Below are 20,613 nucleotides of genomic sequence, written 5' to 3'. Positions count from 1 at the left end.
GTATAATTCCTTGTGTCTTTTCTGATTCAGGTGCCGGAGAAGAGGAACCAGTCTTCAGACAGGTCTCGAGCAAAAGCACATGGCAGTGATAGCCAACCAGCAGCTCCCGTCAGCACCAGTGACTGCCTCAAACCTGTTGAAGTGGACTCTGCTTCTCCAGAAACACAGCGAGATAGAACTGACTCTGAGCCAGAGAAAAAGCCTGTTGAGCAGGAATCAGAGCAGGATACTCTGATCCTCCAGCAGCTTGAGTCAAGAGAGGCAGGCTCGATACCAACTGTTGGCGTGGCTGCCAAACAAGGCCATTCACCTGGTCCAGCCCAGAGGCAGGGCAGCTGTGACGGAGAGGAGAAGCGGGACCAGTCAAAGGAGGAGCCTCCTCTGGAAATGAAACAACAGGAAGGTTAGTTAAGAAGGTGTGGGGAGTGCAGAGGGCCTGAGGGTTGGATTATCGTACACCTGTTAAAACTGCCATTGTTTCATTGTAAACCAACTTACTTCCATCTAATTCATGTAGAACCTTTTGTAAGGCCACATTGTCACACATATACAGTGTATACACAAACAGTATATGTAGATAGATGGAGCAATAACAAAGTACTACACAGTCATGTTTGCTGCTCTTCAGTTAGCACTGATTTATTCAGTTTTTTGGTATTTATTTAATGAGTTTGTTGATACATGTAATAACTTCTTGCAGCCCCAGAGCCAATGGTTAACCTGCAATTTGTGAAGAATGATTCTTACGAGAAGGGCACGGACCTGATGGTGGTTAATGTTTACATGAAGGGGGTCTGCAGGGAGACAGCCAGGGTCATCTTCAGGGAACAGGACTTCACCCTCATCTTCCAGACAAGGTAGTGAATGGGAATACGCCATAGGGCTGAATGATTTTGAAAAAATGTCTAATTGTGATTTTTTATTTATTTATTTATTTTTTTTTGTAATACTAGATTGAGTAATTATTTTTGATATTCTCATTTTCAGTGGAAAAAGTCTGTAGAATATGATGTATATGCCAAGACCTGACAGTATTTTATTTAGAATGGTAATTTGTTACGCATTTTATTCTTTAATCCTGTGATTTGAAAATTGCAGTAGACCATATTGCGATATCAGTAAAATTTTGATTAATATTTCAGCCCTTATACACTACCAACAAAGCATGGTTGCCATTTCAGGATGCTTTAATGTCTTTAAATAACAATAAGCAAATGATCTTTCTGTGTCATCCTTCCACAGTGATACCAACTTTCTGCGGCTTCATTCAGACTGTGGACCAAACACAGTCTTCAAGTGGCAAGTCAAACTCAGGTAATAGTCGCAGTCACTGTGGCCATTCGTGTGTTTGTTAAATGTTTTTCAAATTTAAATATATAATCTTTAAATGGGCAGTAGGAGAGAGCAGAGATTGCATGATTGTTTGTGCAATTTTGCAAACTACCTTAGGTTCCAAAAAAACTTCTTCAACTTCTTCAATATCAGTAAATAATTGTTAAGCACTTTACTTCACTTTGGTCCGTGAGCCATGAATAAACAAAACAGTGCCAAAGCACTCATGCTGCATCAGGTCAAACGCATAAAAACAATAAGGTGGTGCCTGACTTAAACTGCGATCACAGTTCAGTTCAGTAAGTCCCAATATTCTCCTTTTCTTGTATTAAATACTCAGCCCAAATGTCTGTAGTGTAGATTAGAGACATTTGTCCTGTGTCATATTAATGAAGTAATCATGAAAGCTATCAGACCGTTCATTAACCATCGGTTGCTTTTCAAAATTAAATCACAACTCACAAGTCTAGATTTTCAAAGGCAGTGTATGAAAAGGAGCAGCTTTTAATGTTTGAATGTTTCACTCAAATGAGATAATCAAGACAGACCTTGTGTCATAATTCAGATATTTTAATGTATTTAAAACACTCATTATGTTAAAATAATAAAATTCATCCACAGACTTTAGTGGGTAAGACACTTGTAACAGATCAGTGATGAGCTGCAGCTTCATGTCACTCTTTTGTCTTTTAATCTGACCTGTCTACATTTCTCTCTCCCGTGCCTCAGGAACCTGATCCAGCCTGAGCAATGCAGCTACTCCTTCACCCCGTCCCGACTGGACATCACCCTGAAGAAGAGGCACAGCCAGCGCTGGGGGGGTCTGGAGGCCCCCGCCACACAAGGTGTGCAAGGTGTTTTTCTCACACAGACAGGTGGCCTGTATGCCTGTGTGTTTATATAAGAAGTCAAACTCCTGGCATGGTTTGTGTGTGGGTTTTTTTTAACTGTATGTGTCAGGGGCAAATGTATGTGTGCTTTAGGGTAGCTCTCAATGACAGGAATTTGAACTCTGTAACTTATCCAGTAAATAGATATGGGTGCCAGTCTATCCTGCTAGCCTTATGTGGCCTGCAGACTCCGTGACCCCAAGGCTTGCTGCCCTTGAGAGCCCATGAAATGTTTCCAAAGTAGATTTCAGTAAAGGGTTATATTATGAAGTCCGCAGTTTTAAAATACTTCCTGGCAAGTTCCTTGGAAGTTTTCCAGGAAGAACTGTGTTAGTTTCTCCTAATTACATTTCCAAATAGAGACAGTGTTCAATTGGTACACACAAGTCAGCCAAACATGTAAAAAAAAATGTGTACAAGCAAACATATGATTTAAAATATCTAGATAACAAAGGTTCCAATAACAAAATAATACTGAATGTATATATTTACTTGGGTTTTAAGGGAGTATCTTTCAATGAAATTCCTGTTTTCCTGTAATTGACACCAAATGACATACTAACAAGTCATTTTTATACAAACCTCATAGGAAATATGTTGAAAATTGCAGACCTGAAGAATAAAGCATTAATAAGATTATATGTCAACACAGCAAAATGTGGAAATTAGCTGATTGTTTAAATTGCAGAAACCATATGATTTGTCAGCACTGTTACATTAGCTAAAGAGTAACAAGTGTAAATTGATTAGATTTTATGATATGATTTAAAATTGTGAAAAAGTGATTTTTCAATATTATGTACAAATAAAAAGTCTTAAAATGCCATTAGTTATGCACTACAGTTTACATCTATTCATGTCCAGCACTGTTCAGTCTCTTGATGTAGACCATCATCCTCTAACTACAAGCTCCATTCTCCTCTGTTTAAGGTGCAGTGGGTGGCGCCAAGGTCGCCGTGCCCTCCAGCCCTGCCTGCATGGAGAAGAGCCAACCAGGCAGCAGCCAGCACAGCCTCCCAGCCAAGGAGGAGCCTCCGAGGGTTGGGGAGGAGAAACCCAAGCCCCCTAAGGCCTCATCCAGAGTGGAGGATGGTGGTCTGGATACTGTGGCTCCTCGTACTGTCTCTGAGCATGTTGCTATCACTAAGCCAGAGCCCACTGTTACCACGGTGAGCAGAAAGATAAATATTTAAATCATCTAACCTAAAGACAGACCAAACTATTTTAAGAAAAATGTATTGCAGAACAGTCCAACACTTAAAATTTAATTGTTCTAAATTGTAGAATTGGTGTGTATATCTTTCCCCTGTCAGCCTAAACCTACCTGCATGGTGCAGCCCATGACTCATGCACCTCCTGCCAGCAATGAGCGCCATGAAGAAGAGGAGGAGAAGAAGGTGTGCCTGCCTGGTTTTACAGGATTGGTCAACCTTGGCAACACCTGCTTCATGAACAGCGTCATCCAATCCCTGTCCAACACCAGAGAACTCAGGGATTACTTCCACGGTAAATAATGACCAGATTGTTTGGGCCTACCCATATTAAAATAAATTCAAAGTAGTACAGATACATTTTAACGCCAGTCTGATTAAAAATGCTCTTAATGTTGACCAAATGCATAATTATTTATACTACTTTATTCTACTGCCAAAACCAGTAACCTATTAATGTTACTAAGGAATAGGACATGGTGTGTTTTATTAGGTTTTGGGTACACAGATGAACAGTTAATGCTATGATAATTATTGGCTCATTAATTCTGGTGATATTGGCTGCTTCTGCTCGCAGATAGTCCTAGCAACTGCTAACATGGACACAAAATCTGTTGCCCACAGGGGCAAATTTAATGAGGACTTGTAGTTTCATCTGAATATGCCACATATACTCTATAATAATTTTTGCAGTTCACACATTCAAAACACTGCCGCAATATCGATGTTACTTTGGACATGATATACTTGGCTAAAGGTTGAATGACAATGAATGTTGTAGGGATGATACATGAGCTGATAAAACTATACATCGCTTATATACAAAGGGCTATATAGTTTTTTTACATTCATTATAACAATAACCAGCAGCAACCACAAGGAAGGTTTTTCTGAAGTTTTTTTAAAGACCTTTGGCTTGTTTTCACGTTCATCCACTTGAAATCATTCCAAGATAGTTTATACTATGATGTCTATCTACGTCTAAGCTACCAGTGACTTCTGTGATTGATGTCTGGTTCCATTTCCATTTCCTGTATTTTGTGTGCCCCTGCAGATCGAGCATTTGAGGCAGAAATTAATTGCAATAATCCGCTGGGAACAGGAGGCAGGCTCGCTATTGGCTTTGCTGTGCTGCTCAGGGCCCTTTGGAAAGGAACACATCATGCCTTTCAACCCTCAAAACTCAAGGTATACAAGCAGCACCCAGAGATTTTCCATTAAAAAAATATGTTTTAATTCTGCTGTAGCTGCTATGAAGTGTTACTTTGGAAGTATTCAATCTGTCTTTGACTGCATGGATCACAATTTTAACATTTACTCTTCCCTCATGGGAAACTTGTTTATGCTGAACGTAGCAAGGCCAATATGATTAGTGTTTTTATCTCCACTTCCCCCCTCTTTGTCCTTTGTTTATAACTGCACAGGCAATTGTGGCCAGTAAAGCCAGTCAGTTTACAGGCTACGCCCAGCACGATGCCCAGGAGTTCATGGCTTTCTTGCTGGACGGGCTCCATGAAGACTTGAACCGCATCCAGAATAAACCTTACACAGAGACAGTGGACTCTGACGGACGCCTTGATGAGGTGGGTGTTTCCCTTACCTATGAGATATCTAGAGGGGATCTGGTTTTGAAGTCTCCGGCACAAAATGTATTGCAATTTCTGCTGTGATTAGTGACTTGGATTTGAGTATAATCACTTGCACTTTTATCGTTACTTTACAAAGGGTGAGGAGAACAAAGTAAAAGACAATTCTTTTGGAGATATTTGATTGAAATAACAACTGCCTCTCCTTCTGCAGTCTAGTGAAGATGTGTTTTGTCTCTTGGCACAGGTGGTGGCTGAGGAGGCATGGCAGAGGCACAAGATGAGAAATGATTCCTTTATAGTGGACCTCTTTCAAGGCCAGTTCAAATCCAAGCTTGTCTGCCCAACATGCTCCAAGGTAACACACAGTAACCCTTCACAAATGTTGTATTTTCTTTGAAGTAAATGCCTTTAAAATGTTTGCCTTGTTATGACTAACCTACCTCTTTCACCTCCTCCTCACTTCTTTCTCCTCTTTTTCAGGTGTCTATCACCTTTGACCCTTTCCTCTACCTGCCTGTGCCCTTGCCCCAGAAACAAAAGGTGCTCTCAGTTTTCTACTTCGCTAAGGAACCTCATAAAAAACCCATTAAGGTAAGATAAAATAACTGGTTTAGATCCTCCACTTAAATGGTCATACTACTCACAGTGTCAGTTAACACTGACTACGTTACCATGCACAAAATATCCCGTTTTTTGTTTTGTTTTGTTTTTTGGCTAATGAAAATGAATATTCCACTAATATTAATTTTACATGAACATGTACAAACACAAACGTTACATGTTTTAAATTCAGACTATTGTTATATTCACAATAGCAAGTTAATGTTTGTGTGCATGTAAACATAGCCAATATAATGCAGAAATATGGCTTTGCTTTGTCTTGAGAAAATGTAAAGGTATCTTCCCTGTGATCCACTAATGTAAAAATTTTATGTGTGCGTCTCAGTTTTTGGTGAGTGTGAGCAAAGAGAACTCAAGCACTGCTGAAGTCCTCGAATCCATCTCCAGGAACGTCAGGGTGAAACCAGAGAACCTCAGACTGGCAGAGGTTTGTTTTTTAAAATACTCAGGTTTTCATACGCTGACAAAAATTACTAATATGATTCACATGTTTTCTGCACTCATTATGGGGGTGTGCACCTAAATAGAACTCCGACAGATTTAGAGTAATGACGAGCAATGGAAGTCATTGAATACTACTCACTCTCACTCTTTACTTTAGGAGATGATTTGTTAGAGGATACTTAAAGACAAAAGTGGATTTTTTTTTTTTTTTTTTTTTTTTTTGGTCCCTCTCAGGTGGGGAAGAACCGCTTCCAGCGCATGTTCCTGTCATCCCACTCCCTGGACACGGTGTCCTCCTCTGACATGTTATTCTGCTTTGAGGTGCTTTCCAAAGACATGGCCAAAGAAAGAGTGGTATTGCTCCGAGTGCAGCAGGTAATTACAACCAAGTCCTGATTTTATATTTCTGCAACATGTTAAATACGCCAGACGGGATTCTTCAGTCTAAACAAATCTGGAAAATCCATGGCATTTAAAAATAGCAATTTCCAATCCAAAAGATGTTCTGGAAAAACAGATAAACCCAAAAAGGTTTGGAAAAGTCATGGAAATTTGCCTCACAAATACTTGTTAAATAGAGTATATATATATATATATATTTTGTATAAATAAATGTTTTGGGCAGATCAGCCACGTCAGTCATGTCACTTGAAGTCATGTTGTTCTCTGTGTGTATAACATCAGACTCTGACCTGAGTTGCAGCTTGTAGAGATAGATATAAATATGCACAATGCCTGGAAAATTCCATTTTTATGTCTGGCTTCACTTGGACAAGTATAACGCATTGCTTGAGAAAGACCATGACCCGGGACATGCAAAATGTGGACTGTGTAATTAAACGTTTGACATTTTGTACATGGGAGAGGCAGCACTAGCTAGCCATGTTAAAAAAAAACAACTCAGGTTAAGCACCAGGGGACAATCAGACAAAATCAAACAAGGTAAATTGGGTGACATTTTGGGTGCGATGTCTACAAATTAAGCCAAAACTACAGAGGTACTATAGGCACTAAATATAGCCTATTATCAGTATTCCTGCAAGTCATGTGAAGACATAAGCAAGTTTTCATGTCATGTCCCCCAACAGCCAGCTAGGTACCAGATTTGCATGCGGAAAACGCAAGTGTTCATATACAATATATGTACCTTTGGACTGGCACCTCCTAAACTTTAACATGGCTTTTTATTCTTATTTTTCATGTATACACAGATGTTTCAGAGAATATATGGTCTGGAAAATTTGCCTCAAAGGCATGAAAAAGTCATGGACAAGCTATGGAAATTTATTGGTAAAAATGTGTATGAACCCTGGTCAGTGTGAACAGATATTGATAGGCCTTTCTTTGCCCACTGTTTGCCCAACAGAGACTCCAGGTCCCCAATATCCCCATCTCAAAGTGTGCTGCCTGCCTGAAGCCTCCAGTGTCTGAGGAAGACAAGCTGAAGCGATGCACTCGCTGCTATCGTGTGGGCTACTGCAATCAGTGAGTTCTACTAGAAAATGCCGTTTCAGCCTTGCTCAAGATTACACATCAAGATTGTTAGAAACAGATTTGTTGGGGGGAAAACTGTTTATAAATTATCTCTAATTTGTTCTGAAGTCAATTAAGTTTTCTATGAACATGTTAACTCCTTTGTCAGAGCTTGTCAGAGGAACCACTGGCCCAATCACAAGGGTTTATGTCGACCCAACACAGAGAACGTCGGCCTGCCCTTCCTGGTCAGCGTGCCAGAATCCCGGCTCTCCTATGCTCGTCTCACCCAGCTTCTGGAGGGTTACTCCAGGTACGCAGTGTAACTCACAGTCCTTGGTGCTCATCATCATTCAGAATATAACATTGCATACACATAAAGATCTTAGGACAAATTAGTAGGATATTTGCAAAAAGCGAAATTGACTTATTTGAATAAATAATTTTGATTGGTTAATCTCTCCATCGATTTGCTGCTGCTTATCTGAGCCCATGTTGCATTAGTTAAATTAATCATGACATTTGAAATGATTATTTTTCTCCTGGGAAATACTAAAAAATGTGAGCTATTGGAAAAATACATAGTTTTAGTTTTATCATTTATTTCTAAATGATAAAAAGCCATAAATGTTGATAGATGAAACCAGCTTGTTACTCGTTGGATGACAAATAGTAACAGAAAATACTACTAAAATAATACTACTAGTATATACTAGGCCTGTCAAAATTGCTCAAAAATGACGTTCGAATATTCCTTCTAAAAATAACTCATAGGTTTGAACCATTCGAATTTTTTTTTTTTTTTTTTTTTTTTTTTTTTTTTGCATTATGTCCACAAGAGGGCAAACTAATACAAGGAAACATACTTGTATATGTATTAATACAAGGAAACATAACTACTTGTAGGTATTTTTATTTCAACATAAACGTCTTTTAAAACATTTACATACCTACACATAAAACAGTTATCTATAACATTACTTTATAAACGACCGCGGACCTCTCGCTCGCCGCTGCCGAGATGAATAAGTATGCATTTTTCACTTGAGTTCACAGTAAGGAGGATTTCATTATAAAATGCAGTAAGCTGTTAATGTAATCTCCCCAATATCTGTCTGTGCAGGTTTTCTGTCAACGTGTTCCAGCCTCCATTCCAGTCAGGCAGAACATCCCCCGAAACATCGCAGTGCCGGGTTGACCTCCCCCCGATGCCAGCAGGCTCTTCTGAGGGTCTTGGGTCAGGGGATGAGGCCATGGGTGGTAGCAGTACTGTAGGAGCAGGTGATCTGGAGCCGGAGAGTCACTCTCCGCTGCCTGAATCCCAAGCAGAGTGTGCTCAGGCCTCAGCCCTTCACTCTGAGGGGCCTGATCCCCTCTCCTCCTCTCAGACCTCACTGTCCACCACGCGGACTGCAGATTCAGGATTTTCTGAGCCACTCTCCTCCACTTCCTGCTGTTCTCTGGACCCTCATGCTGAAAAAGAGACGTCATGTGAGAAAGCAGTGCGACCAGAAGGTAGTAACATAGCTATTGACAGACAGATTCCTCTGTAATTATTAACCCCTTGTCTCTCACATTCATTTATTCCTCCTTCTTGACACTTCACTGCAGCTGCAGTAACAGGGTATCAGCATCCGAGTGAATCAGCATCAGGTCACGCCAGTCAGTTCTACATAGCTCTGCTGGACTCTAACAACAAGGAACAGAGGCTGGATGAGAAAGGTACAACCAGGAATGTCTAATGTACTTTCCTTTTCATCCTATTTTCTTTTTTTTTCTTTCTTTTTTTTTTAAAGATATTTTTATGGGCATTTTTTGCCTTTAATTGATAGGACAGTGAAGTGTGAAAGGGGGAGAGAGAGGGGGAGTGACATGTAGCAAAGGGCCACAGGCTGGAGTCGAACACGGGCCGCTGCGGCAAAAGCCTTGTACATGGGGCGCCTGCTCTACCACTAAGCCACTGACGCCCCATCCTATTTTCATTTTGCAAAATTGCATATTCATTATTAATTTTCAGTTTTTTTAGAGACCATCAAAGAGATGTTGATCACCTGTTACTCTTAAGTAATGTTGAGGACCATAGTTTGTGTTCAGCATATTCCACTGTGTTAGACAATGTGTTTTTTATAGGCTATAAGCTTTTTTAGCTGTGTCTATTATTACACAAGATTGTTCTTGAAGAAAGAAATAGAGTAACACACCAGCACTGTTTTTCTTCGCCCCAACCCCTCTGCAGAGGACCTTTTGGCAGACCTCCCTGAAGATGCCACCCTGGAGCTGGTGTGGAAAAACAATGAGCGTCTGAAGGAGTATGTCCTTGTGAGCTCCAAGGAACTGGAGTACGAGGAGGACCCCGGTTCTCTGAGTGAGACAGCCAGAGCAGGACACTTCACCCTGGAGCAGTGCCTCAACCTCTTCACAAAGCCAGAGGTGCTGGCACCAGAGGAGGCATGGTATGGATCTGTGTTGGTCATAGCCACTATCTAACCACAAACCAAACAACAGTGCATCTTTCTAGTTTAATGATGCATTTGAGGTCCTAACAAAATCCTCCATGAACCAATCAGGCACAGAACTCTGAATTCATATCATACAAAGCTCAAAACAAGTTGAGTCTGTCTCCTAGATAGAGCTGTATAGCCATGATCAAAACGACAGAGCTGGAAAATGCGTGCATCTCCCAAAAATATACAATCTACCAAATTATCCCTAATTTATTGTGAGTAGTATATTTCATAGTCAAATTTGATTCTGCATAAAATAGTATGCATTTCCAGTCTGTAGATAATAAACAGATAATACTTAAGCCATATTCACCAATGGCTTTTGCTTCCTGGTTGCCACAAGTCAGGGGGCCTTAGGCTCTTTGGCATGCTGGGGAACTTGGATACCTGCTTGCCAGTTATACGTACAATTTGTTTTGATTTTTTACTTGAAACTGAGTGACTTCTTTCAAAATTTGTCATACGTGTAATTTTTTTTTTTCCCCTTCATTTTTACTGGGAAGCAGGACAATGTAGCGATATTGTGTTTATCCACACTGTGTCTGTTTTTAAGGTACTGTCCAAAGTGCCAGCAGCACCGAGAGGCCTCCAAGCAACTGCTGCTGTGGCGCCTGCCCAACGTTTTAATCATCCAGCTCAAACGCTTCTCCTTCAGGAGTTTCATCTGGAGGGATAAGATCAACGACATGGTTGACTTCCCTGTTAGGTAAATGAAAGGTTGAATTTCCACCACATATCAGTCTGCAGCATATCATTTATTTTTATTTAGTTTAATGTAAGAAGATGTGATATTTTTTACATGCGCAACATCTTGGTGAGTAAACTCTAACTTCTTCACTCAATCCCATAACCTTGCCTCTAATTTAATCCTGTTTTCTAGGAATCTGGATCTAAGTAAGTTCTGTATTGGCCAGAAGGATGAGATGCAACAACCCCCTATTTACGACTTGTACGCAGTCATCAACCATTATGGAGGTATGATAGGAGGTCACTACACGGCCTATGCTCGCCTGCCAAGTGATAAGAACAGCCAGCGCAGCGATGTTGGTGAGTGTGAAGTCAGTGAGGTTTATTCCCATCTTTATACAGCAGTTGGTAGTTCTGACAAGTGTTCATCCTTTCTTTTTTCTTTTGTTGTTTTTTACCACCCGGCCACCAATCTCTTCTCCCTTCCTCCCATTCCTCTACCCATCCTCCTTGTCCCACAGGCTGGCGTCTGTTTGATGACAGTACAGTGACAATGGTGGAGGAGAGTCAGGTGGTGACGCGCTACGCCTACGTCCTGTTCTACCGTCGACGAAACTCGCCTGTTGAGAGGCCGCCCCGCTTCCTCAGGCCTGTAGGAGCCGAGTCACCCAGTGCTGCAGGAGCTACTGCCAGCCAGGTGAGAGCGCCACAACAATAAGAGACAGAATATCACATCTGTAGGAGGGCTTTTCACATTGGAGTGTGGTAGCCAAGGTTAAGCTTTATCCAAGGTTATGATATCCCTTGGCTAATTCATATTTACATCATTTTTCTGTTACCCTTGAGTCAGAAGTTGACCCCTGATATAAAGATTAATTTACAGAATTTTACCCTGTATAAAACATGCCTTTCCTTTGATCAGAATCCAACTTAACAGGGAAATAAAAGCAACACTGACTGTTTAAAATGCTAGTGTAATGTATGGCAGTGTAGTCCAGAGCTGAATGCAGGATATATATGGATTAGTTTGAGTAGTAGCATGCAGCGCCACAGTTAATGCCATGTAAGTGTTGCTGTGAAAAAAATCCTCAGGTTGTTTGCAGATGCTTTCCTAGTAAAAAATCTGAGTTTTGCATGTGTTCATGCTTCTTGATGTAGACTCAGACTGTGCCTGCTAGGTTTAGAAGTGATTTCAAATACTTCATTAGGCATTTTGTGTTGTAAATGGATTAATATACATGAATGCAACCAAAACTCCAAAGTGTTCAAATTCACCTGTCACAGGGTTTTGGAAATAGTAGAATGTTTCAGCCACTCATCAGGAATTCGTTGTATTTGGGGGGGGGGGGGGGGGGTTATGACAGAAGCCTGTGTGTTAGGTGTCTCTGAGTACCAGTGTCTCTATTCAGTAAGTCCTGCAAGAGCTCCTGCTGTGAGGTGCTCAATAACTACAGCCCAGAAAGATTCTTCACTGAGATAGTCTGTTAATTTTCTCAACAAAGCCCAGCTGTCAGGCAGTATTTGCATCTTTAGACATTTTTGTAGCTTCAGTGGCGTGCACTTCTTTAACTAGATAGATTATAAGGATTTCTGTTCAATTGTTGAGGCTGAGAGAGAGAGCTGTGATTGCTCTTAAACGTTTGCACATCTGTATGGAGTCGTTAAGTTCAATGGGGGAAAACTGCAGATCACTCTTGATGTCTCCACTTTCTGACTTCTGCCTCTCTGAATGTGCACTTTAATTTCTGTATCCAGATGAGATTCTTCTCTCTATACAGAAATTAAACTAATGCTGTGCTCTGTTTATACACTTGCCACATAGATTGTCAGATGTGACCCTGTAATGCAGATATTGACATGAGACTGTATGTGATCTTAGGGGATAAAAGGGATTAATGGTTTTCTTGTGAAACCAACATACATACACAAAGACAAAACTGTTTCTGTCACTTATTTTATATTATTTTGAGTGTATCAACTCTTATATCACTTTTACAGTGAATGTATGTAAGCCCACAGTCAACTAAAACTGTTCGCCTTAACATTTTGTCACATATGTACAATGTTGGTAAGTGTTGTAGTGAGTATGGGTGAAACCACAAAACTACACATTTCTCCCCATGGGGTTTGGCAGGAAAGGGCTTCAGGGGAACAGTTGAGATGTTCTTGTACTTTTTATTTACTTGACTGTTTGTTTACTTTGAAATCATCAATCAATATCCTCCACAGTTAACTGACTGATTTCTGAGAAACAAGCCTCTTAAACTGTCCCAGTTTGTCCTAAAACTGTCAACAACATTGGCTCATTAGCTTGTCAGAATCTCTGTTGATCTAAAACTGTGGGGTAGACCAGCTAAATGATTCTAAACATAATCATAGTATTTGTTAGACTACGCCTTTTCCCAGAAGCTGACACCGGTTTCCGCCAATCGCAGGCCTCTCTAATATGGCGGGAACTGGAGGAAGAAGAGGAGGGGCTTGACGAAGGCCCCCGCGGACTGTTCCGCTCTGCGCTGCGGAGGCGACAAACATCAAGGAACCGAGATGAGGAAGACGAAGACAGAAGTGAAGGGTCGGTGCGACGGCACCGTAGGCAGAGGATGTCGGACTATCCCGACGATGACTGTGTGCGCTATTTTGTTCTGGGCACCCTGGCAGCCGTGTTTGCTCTGTTTGTCAATTTGGTCTACCCTCTTCTTTACAAATCCAACTGGACCTGAGCAGTGGCTAGCTAGTGACTTGCTTTATTGACTTCTTTGACTTGCATTCAGAAGAATGAATGAGGGGGGCACCCCTGTAGCTCACCTGGTAGTGAGCGCACTAGTTTGATTCCAACATGCGGCCCTTTGCTGCATGTCATTCTCTCTCCCCCCTTTCCTGGCTATCTGTCATATCTAATGAAGGCCAAAAAAGCCCCAAAAATAATATTTTTAAAAAAAAAGAAGTACAAATGTGAGGTTGGTCAAACAAATAAGTTAGACAGGAAAGTTTGTAAGAGGTACTTTAAGTTTTAAAACTAAACCACTTCTCTTGAGTAAAAACCAAGTCATCCATTGAGCTTCAGGTAGTAGAATGGTCCTCTGTTATTCCCAACACTACAACGCTTAAAAGCCCCGTTTCCACCAAACACTTTGAGTATAGTAACCGTGGAACCATAAGTAACCCTTCAGATATGGTACCTAGACTCTAGGTTCTTTAAGCGTTTCCACTGCAGACAGTACTCTTTAATTTGGGCGAGGTTGTTGTCATCACTTACTGCTCCGTACAGCTTTCACAGTATTTCCTCTTTACTGGTGACACAGAGGGAAGTGTGAACCTCATTTATCGTCCACAGAAAGGGGTTCCACACCATCATTTTCAAAATGAAATAAAACCAGCTACAGTGAGAGTCTCCCTCGATGGGATCATTTAAAAATAGTGGGATTGTGCATTTAGTCTTTCTCAGGCAAGTGCAGGGGTTTAGTGTTGCCGTAGCCCACAGGAATGAAGCTCCACACCGTTTTTTATTTTTTACTCCAAGTAAGGATTAGAATATATGCAGTTCACATAATCCGGTCAAAAGTAATACATATTTTTAAATGCTTGAAGATCCACTCATTACTAAAAGTGCATGTCATCCAAGGGAGACAGAGAAAATGGTCTGCGTTGTCATATTGAAATTTGAGATGTGCTTTCACATCGTCAACTCATGCATTGAGTAACATTGCAGGTAAACATTCCACTATAAAAGTTTTTACCAGTGATTTTTTTTCCCCTCAGTCCTACAGCTGCTGCTCGCGGCAGCAACACATCCTTTAATTTTATAGGTATAAGTTTACTACCATATTAAAAACTTGTCGCAGTATAAACAGTGGTTACATAAGCTGCAAAACCAGCCACAACTCAGCCCTGAGCAAGATTGACCATCCGCTGTTGACCAATCGGCGAACTGCAGTGTTTCAAACAGAGGGGTGACCAAAAATGGGGACGGTAAAGAACAGTTTCATTGGTACCATCCACAGCTTTTAACAGTGGAAACTGAAAAAAGACATACTGAACTGAACCGACCCATACTGCTTGGTGGAAACAGGGCTTAAGAGTATGTATAGCTTTAAATGGCCTAACCTTTTAAAATACATGGACCACTGCTTGATACATTAAAATGACACTAAGGTGTCAGCAGTGCCCCAGTCATCATAAGAAAACCTTGTAGTTTAAGCTGAGGCAGAGCGATACCAACAGCACACTGTAACAGAACATCGAGTGTAAACTATTAACTACATTACCTCTATGCATTGTATTGATTCTTGCTTCCAGTGTATGTATGCTGCTTTTCAACAACTCTGCGGTTTTTTTAGTGTCACATTTTTGAAAATAGTTCTCATGATGAGCTCTAACAGCCTTAATCACCGACTAATATTTATTCATGGAGCTATATTCATTCTTCACCTTGGAAAAAGTAGCCTGACAGAAAAAAAAACATCACTCAAGGACCTGGAGGGCTGTGAATTCAGGTTTAGAGCTCCGGAAATAGTTAGTAAATGGACCTTTAGTTCAGATTATTTTTTAGGAGAAACTACGTAGTTGTGCAGCCATGTATCAAGTTCTTGTAAACTGAGAAATGTCAGGTGAAGCCCCTGTCTAAGGCCGCCTTTTGTTTTTATTGCACTACACTCTTAGGAGAATGAGACTGAGAATTCCTGCAATATGAATGTCAGAAAGATGAATGGAGTATATATAAAGAGGCACTTCAACAGTGACTTGTTTTAAATGTTACATCATGAAGTAAAGAGAACCCTCTATTTTCTTGTGTGTCCAATTGCTGTTGCCTTTTGTATGTCCTTAAATTGAACACAAATTGATTTATGGGCCTTAAAATAACTGTTTTGCCTCCAGCAACCATCATGTTTTTAAAAGGTCTCTTTCAGCAATGTGTACTGCAGTTGATTGTAATTACATTTATTTTATTTCCCACGTTTCTTTTTTTGTTGTTGTTTTCGAAATGCCGGTCAAAGTCTGTTGTAGTTGCTGTTTCTGTAACATATTTTGAAGCCATAGCCAGGTGAGGATTTTTAATTCTCAGGATGAAATGTAGTAAACAATGTGTTGCTCTGTGTCTTTTAAAGTTCTTCAAAATAAGATGACCGTCCACCTCTGAATGTAATGTGTTTTAATGTGTTGCTCTGTTTTGAGGGGAAAGCTATTGATTATGGACAGTTTTGAGACTCTGAAATACTAAATTTTACATTTACATTCTAATACTCAATTTGTGTATAATTTAAAAAAAAAAAATCCCAAAAGATAATTGCACACAACAGCCTGTAAGTTGTGTATGATTTTATTGTGTCATGATGTTTAAAACTGTTAAAAACCTTTACATTCAAAGTATCACTTTGTTGGAGTCCAAGCTGTCCGTAGATCATTCCTTTACTGTGCTGCTGCAGTGATTGTCTGTGTGTGGGTCTCAGGGAAATCCCTCTGGTATTAAGGCAGTGTAGAGTGACCTATGTTTGCCTTAAATGCTCGGCAAAGCTCAGAGCACCGTCAGACTGTGTATATTTGACTCAGATATATGCAAGGCTGAAGTCCGTCTAGACTTAAAATTCTTTCTGAGGTATAGCTTGTGCACAACATACACTACTTTCTGAACTGTGTGATATCTCCCGGTACCCGAAATAAAACAGCAGTAATGGGATTAACGGATGTCAAAATCATATCTGGAAAGAATGTTCAACTCAAAGGGGTTTTCAGCACAAGCTACGCTGTTTTTAAATGTTTTTGTTAAATGGAGCGGACTGAAGGATGAAACTTTGTATGTGTACTCTGCTCTGCTATGAAATCTAAATTGAAATGATAATCATGACTTGTATATCGTCCAGAAATGACTGAAGGTCACTCTCTGTAATATAATTCGAATCACTGAGTTGGTGATATTGCAAGTACTCTGTTTAAAAGAAAATCATGTAACCTATTTTAATTCCCCTGCAATAATGTATCTAGATACCTCCATCTATAAATGCTGCTTTCTAATATATAAAGCATTGTACTCCTTTTGGAAATAAACCCTCCATCAGTTCATAGTCTTGATGCATGTTTTTATGCAAGTCACACTACTCCTTATTCTCTACAAACAGATAAAACTCTCCCAGATGACTAAATCAGCAAAATTGAATTGGTAATTTAACGCTGGTTTATTTTACAGGCCTCTAGCCAGTCACTATTTGGGACGGACCTGGATCCTGAAGGACCACCTACGTTGACCCCAGAGGTTCCCTCTGACCTCTTTGCCCACTCAGGAGAGTGTGCAGCACCATCCTACAGCAACATGGAGGAGGTGGACTAGTCATGGAGTGGACTGAAGGAAATCCAGATCAGAGCCAGCTGATTGAGGGAAGTGGAAGCTACTCTTCAGCTTAAGACAAATCGGTGCTCATTAATAACACAGGCACCTGAATCTGTGTCAAAATAACGGTGCAGTGCTGTAAGATCTGGAGGTGGTCTTTGAGGATTCGACTGCACTCACTTGTGAAAGACCTTCAGATGCACATAGATGTGTACTAACCTGACACAGATTGATATACTCACATTAATATACTTACCCATTGATAAACACTTAACAAGCTGTATAAGTAGTTACCCATTCAGTGTATATAGGGACACACACAGAAGCCAACGCACTTCGGTAACCTCTGAGCTTCTGTTAGCAGCTCATTATGAACCGTTGCTGCAGGACTTCATCCTCAACCACCTAACAGAGTTCAGCGGGGTGCCTGCCAGGCTTCCACACAACAACGCACCTTATGGCCTGGTCTCAAGCTAAAAACCTCTGCTAACCTTGACCAGACCTGTTAATCCCTGGCTAAAGCTACAGTGGATTTTTAGGGTCAATTTGGGGAGTTTGAGTGAAGATTGTTGTAATGTGTGTACATTTCTTTGTTTATTTGAGGTATTGCCTGGGTTGTTTTGTTTGTGGCAGGTATTCTGTAACTTGGGATTGGAATTGTAGCAATCGATGAAAAGAAAATCAATGTGAGACGGGTGCTGACCTGCTACTTTTTTGTTTTTTTTGTTAACATGGAGGGCACACGCTTCTGTCTTTTGTCGCTTTATAAATTTCATTTGGCTTCTGTTTCTGTAGCGTATTCTTAATATGTTTTTGTATTTGTTTAGATATTCGATCCTGTGGATGCAATTGTCAAAGGCTTCAGTATAAACTGAAATGTGCATGACTGCATGTTCATACAGGCTGTAACCCCTACCCTTGTTAAATACCCTCCTCCCCCTGAAACTTTTTCATTTCATTATTTCAGTTTTGCGTGAGTTGTCCAGTCTTGCCCCTCCTCTCCTTTGTAATAGACTGCGTATATAAAGTGGGGATCGTTAAGAATGCTGCTGTGGATACATATAAATGGTTAATATAAATAAAAACAATTTTGAGAACTGCTTACATCAGTGGGATTGTTCTTTTTTACAGTTTTAGTTCATGTTAAACTGTTTTCGTAGTGTAGATTTGGTTTGGTTTGGTATTTGTTTGGTATAATGTACCACTAAGGAACACACAGTATCTATTTTAATATCTGAAATATTTCAGGTGATATCAATTGATCACAAAGTGTGTAACTGGTCCTACAACATAAGAGTGTAATGAAGCTGCCTTTAGGGCTGAAAAGATACAATGATGCACTGATTAACCCATCAACAGCAAATGTCCTCATGCTACAGGGCCTTTTAAATTTAAGGAGGGTCACTGTCCCTTTTACAATTATTTATTTTATTTTTTTGATACTTTTATTGCAATAAATTCATGTTGCATTTTACAACTACATTCCATTCCATATTTACATATTTATTGCAATTTCTTCTTTTTTTTCTCCATACATAACATATATACACCCAGTGAAACAAACTGTTTTCATCTTTGTCCAGCTACATGCATGCATACATTCTTATCTTATCTGCACCTCTGTATGCTTACAATCATGAGCGTAAAAATGGTGTGTGTGTGTGTGTTCCTGTGTGAATGTGAATCTACTTCTCCACAAACCGTTCACAATACAATGATCATGTCTGTCTTATTCATAAAATTCATTATTTAATTCATTTGATTCATTAATGGCCTCATAGCTCGTCCACTTAATCCATCATCTTCTGTGCTCGGATTCTTCATTTCTAAATCTCTCTTATAGTTAACATCCATTTCTTAATTGATGGACTTCCAGATTCAACAGCAAATGTCCTCACGCTACAGGGCCTTCTAAATTTAAGGAGGGTCACTGTCCCTTTTACAATTTTTGAAGAAGCCATACTCCATGAGGATGTTGTAGCAGTCATCCGCCACCTGAGGGTGCAGCAGAGCAGCAGGGTGCAACAAAACATGTCAGGGAGAGTCACAGTTTGGGAGTTCAATGAGGAAAAGAAGAGTAAAACCTGGAGGTGATTGAGGACCTCCATGAGAGCAGATGCATACCTTACTTGAATTGTTTTAGTGGAAGAATCTTTTAATGACTTTTATATCTAGAGACCTGATGAATCGTCACACTGTGAGCTACCAAGGCTGCTGTTATGTCACAAACAGATGTTGGTCTGAATGCTCTGTAGCATCTCCAAACATCACAGGCAGCACAGGAGCACAAAAAAACCCTGTCACCCACGATATTAGTATCACCAGCATATTTGATACCTCTGCTTTTTGCCAGCACACCATGCCAGATGTTATCACAAAATCCTTTGATGCCCCTGTGCCAGCAAGAGCCGTGACCAAAAGCGTTGTGTTTTCAGGTTGTCAATCTGTCTGTCTATATGTATATACATCTGTCTGTCTGTCCATCCATAAGTATCACGTCCCATTCTCGTGAATACTACATCTCAAATCACCTTAAGGGAATGTATTCAGATTTGGCACAAACATCCACTTTAAATCAAGGAAGAACTGATGAGATTTTGGTGGTCAAAGGTCACTGTGACATTGCATCTGTCTCATTCCTGTGAACATGGTATTTCAAGAACACCTTGAGGGAATTTCTTCAAATGGCACAAACGTTCACTTGGGCTTAATGATGATGAATGATGATGAATGCATGAATGATGAATAGATTTTGGTGGTCAAAGGTCAAGGTCACTGTGACCTTGCATCAGTCTCATTCTCGTGAATGCCATATCTTCAGAACACCATGAGGGAATATCTTCACATTTCGCACAAACATCCACTATGAGACAAAGATGAACTGATTAGAATTTGGAAGTCAAAGGTCAAGGTCACTGTGACCTCAACTGCCATGTTCTTGTAAACTAAGTATCTCAAAAACACCATAAGAGAATTTCTTCAAATGTGGCACAAAAATCTATTTGGACTCAAAGATGAACTGAGAAGAACTGGTGGTCAAAGGTCACTGTGGAAGGAATTTATATGCTAATTATCACAACATTTCACACAAACACCTAATGGGATAAAATGATGCAATGACAACATTTTATATCCAAAAGGTCAAAGGGCATCTTCACTGTGACATTGTAATGTTTTGCAAAAACCCTGGTCAGATACTGAATTGGTGATGCTAATCTTGGGTGCCCACCTTGAAACTGTGCTGTAAAGATCTTCTGTGCTGCCTGAGAGCATCCATGTTTTCAGATATGTATGTAAACTGTAACTGCAACTGCAAGGCGGAAATTCAGATTTTTACAGATCACAGCACATTTTGAAGCCCATCACATCTGCCTAAATTTTGTCACTGGTCACTTCTCAAAACTCATCTTAGATACACTGTTACAGTAAATTATGATAACAGAAGTGGTTGTCTCATGGTGGCTAAATTCAAGTGAAACCAAAATAAAAGTTCATCCTATAAATGTGCAAATGCAATCTTTCTTATCATACACAAATCCC

The 20,613-nt window shown here is 40.2% G+C and overlaps 1 protein-coding gene across 5 annotated transcripts in view; it reads left to right on the top strand.

Moving 5' to 3' along the window:
* Positions 1 to 18,177, top strand: part of usp19 (ubiquitin specific peptidase 19) — a 29,011-nt gene extending 10,834 nt beyond the window's left edge. For 2 of the 5 annotated variants that reach the window (XM_033628449.2, XM_033628453.2), the window contains 21 exons: positions 31 to 403; positions 701 to 857; positions 1,243 to 1,314; positions 2,062 to 2,177; positions 3,153 to 3,391; positions 3,536 to 3,728; positions 4,488 to 4,621; positions 4,858 to 5,016; positions 5,267 to 5,377; positions 5,503 to 5,613; positions 5,969 to 6,070; positions 6,322 to 6,462; positions 7,454 to 7,572; positions 7,730 to 7,873; positions 8,684 to 9,075; positions 9,172 to 9,282; positions 9,797 to 10,013; positions 10,618 to 10,770; positions 10,945 to 11,111; positions 11,273 to 11,448; positions 13,187 to 13,673. In XM_033628449.2, coding sequence (XP_033484340.1) covers positions 31 to 403; positions 701 to 857; positions 1,243 to 1,314; positions 2,062 to 2,177; positions 3,153 to 3,391; positions 3,536 to 3,728; positions 4,488 to 4,621; positions 4,858 to 5,016; positions 5,267 to 5,377; positions 5,503 to 5,613; positions 5,969 to 6,070; positions 6,322 to 6,462; positions 7,454 to 7,572; positions 7,730 to 7,873; positions 8,684 to 9,075; positions 9,172 to 9,282; positions 9,797 to 10,013; positions 10,618 to 10,770; positions 10,945 to 11,111; positions 11,273 to 11,448; positions 13,187 to 13,471 — 3,672 coding nt within the window. In that variant the 3' untranslated portion in view covers positions 13,472 to 13,673. Of the gene's footprint in view, positions 1 to 30; positions 404 to 700; positions 858 to 1,242; positions 1,315 to 2,061; positions 2,178 to 3,152; positions 3,392 to 3,535; positions 3,729 to 4,487; positions 4,622 to 4,857; positions 5,017 to 5,266; positions 5,378 to 5,502; positions 5,614 to 5,968; positions 6,071 to 6,321; positions 6,463 to 7,453; positions 7,573 to 7,729; positions 7,874 to 8,683; positions 9,076 to 9,171; positions 9,283 to 9,796; positions 10,014 to 10,617; positions 10,771 to 10,944; positions 11,112 to 11,272; positions 11,449 to 13,186; positions 13,674 to 16,932 lie in introns of those variants that run through there. The other 3 variants (XM_033628452.2, XM_033628451.2, XM_033628450.2) reach the window with 3 other exon arrangements.
* Positions 18,178 to 20,613: the final 2,436 nt, after the last annotated feature.

Source organism: Epinephelus lanceolatus, chromosome 8 (assembly GCF_041903045.1).
Source record: "Epinephelus lanceolatus isolate andai-2023 chromosome 8, ASM4190304v1, whole genome shotgun sequence".
NCBI classification, from domain to species: Eukaryota; Metazoa; Chordata; class Actinopteri; order Perciformes; family Serranidae; genus Epinephelus; species Epinephelus lanceolatus.
The sequence above is the reverse complement of the archived record's forward strand: the minus strand, read 5'-3'. Positions and strand labels throughout refer to the sequence as shown.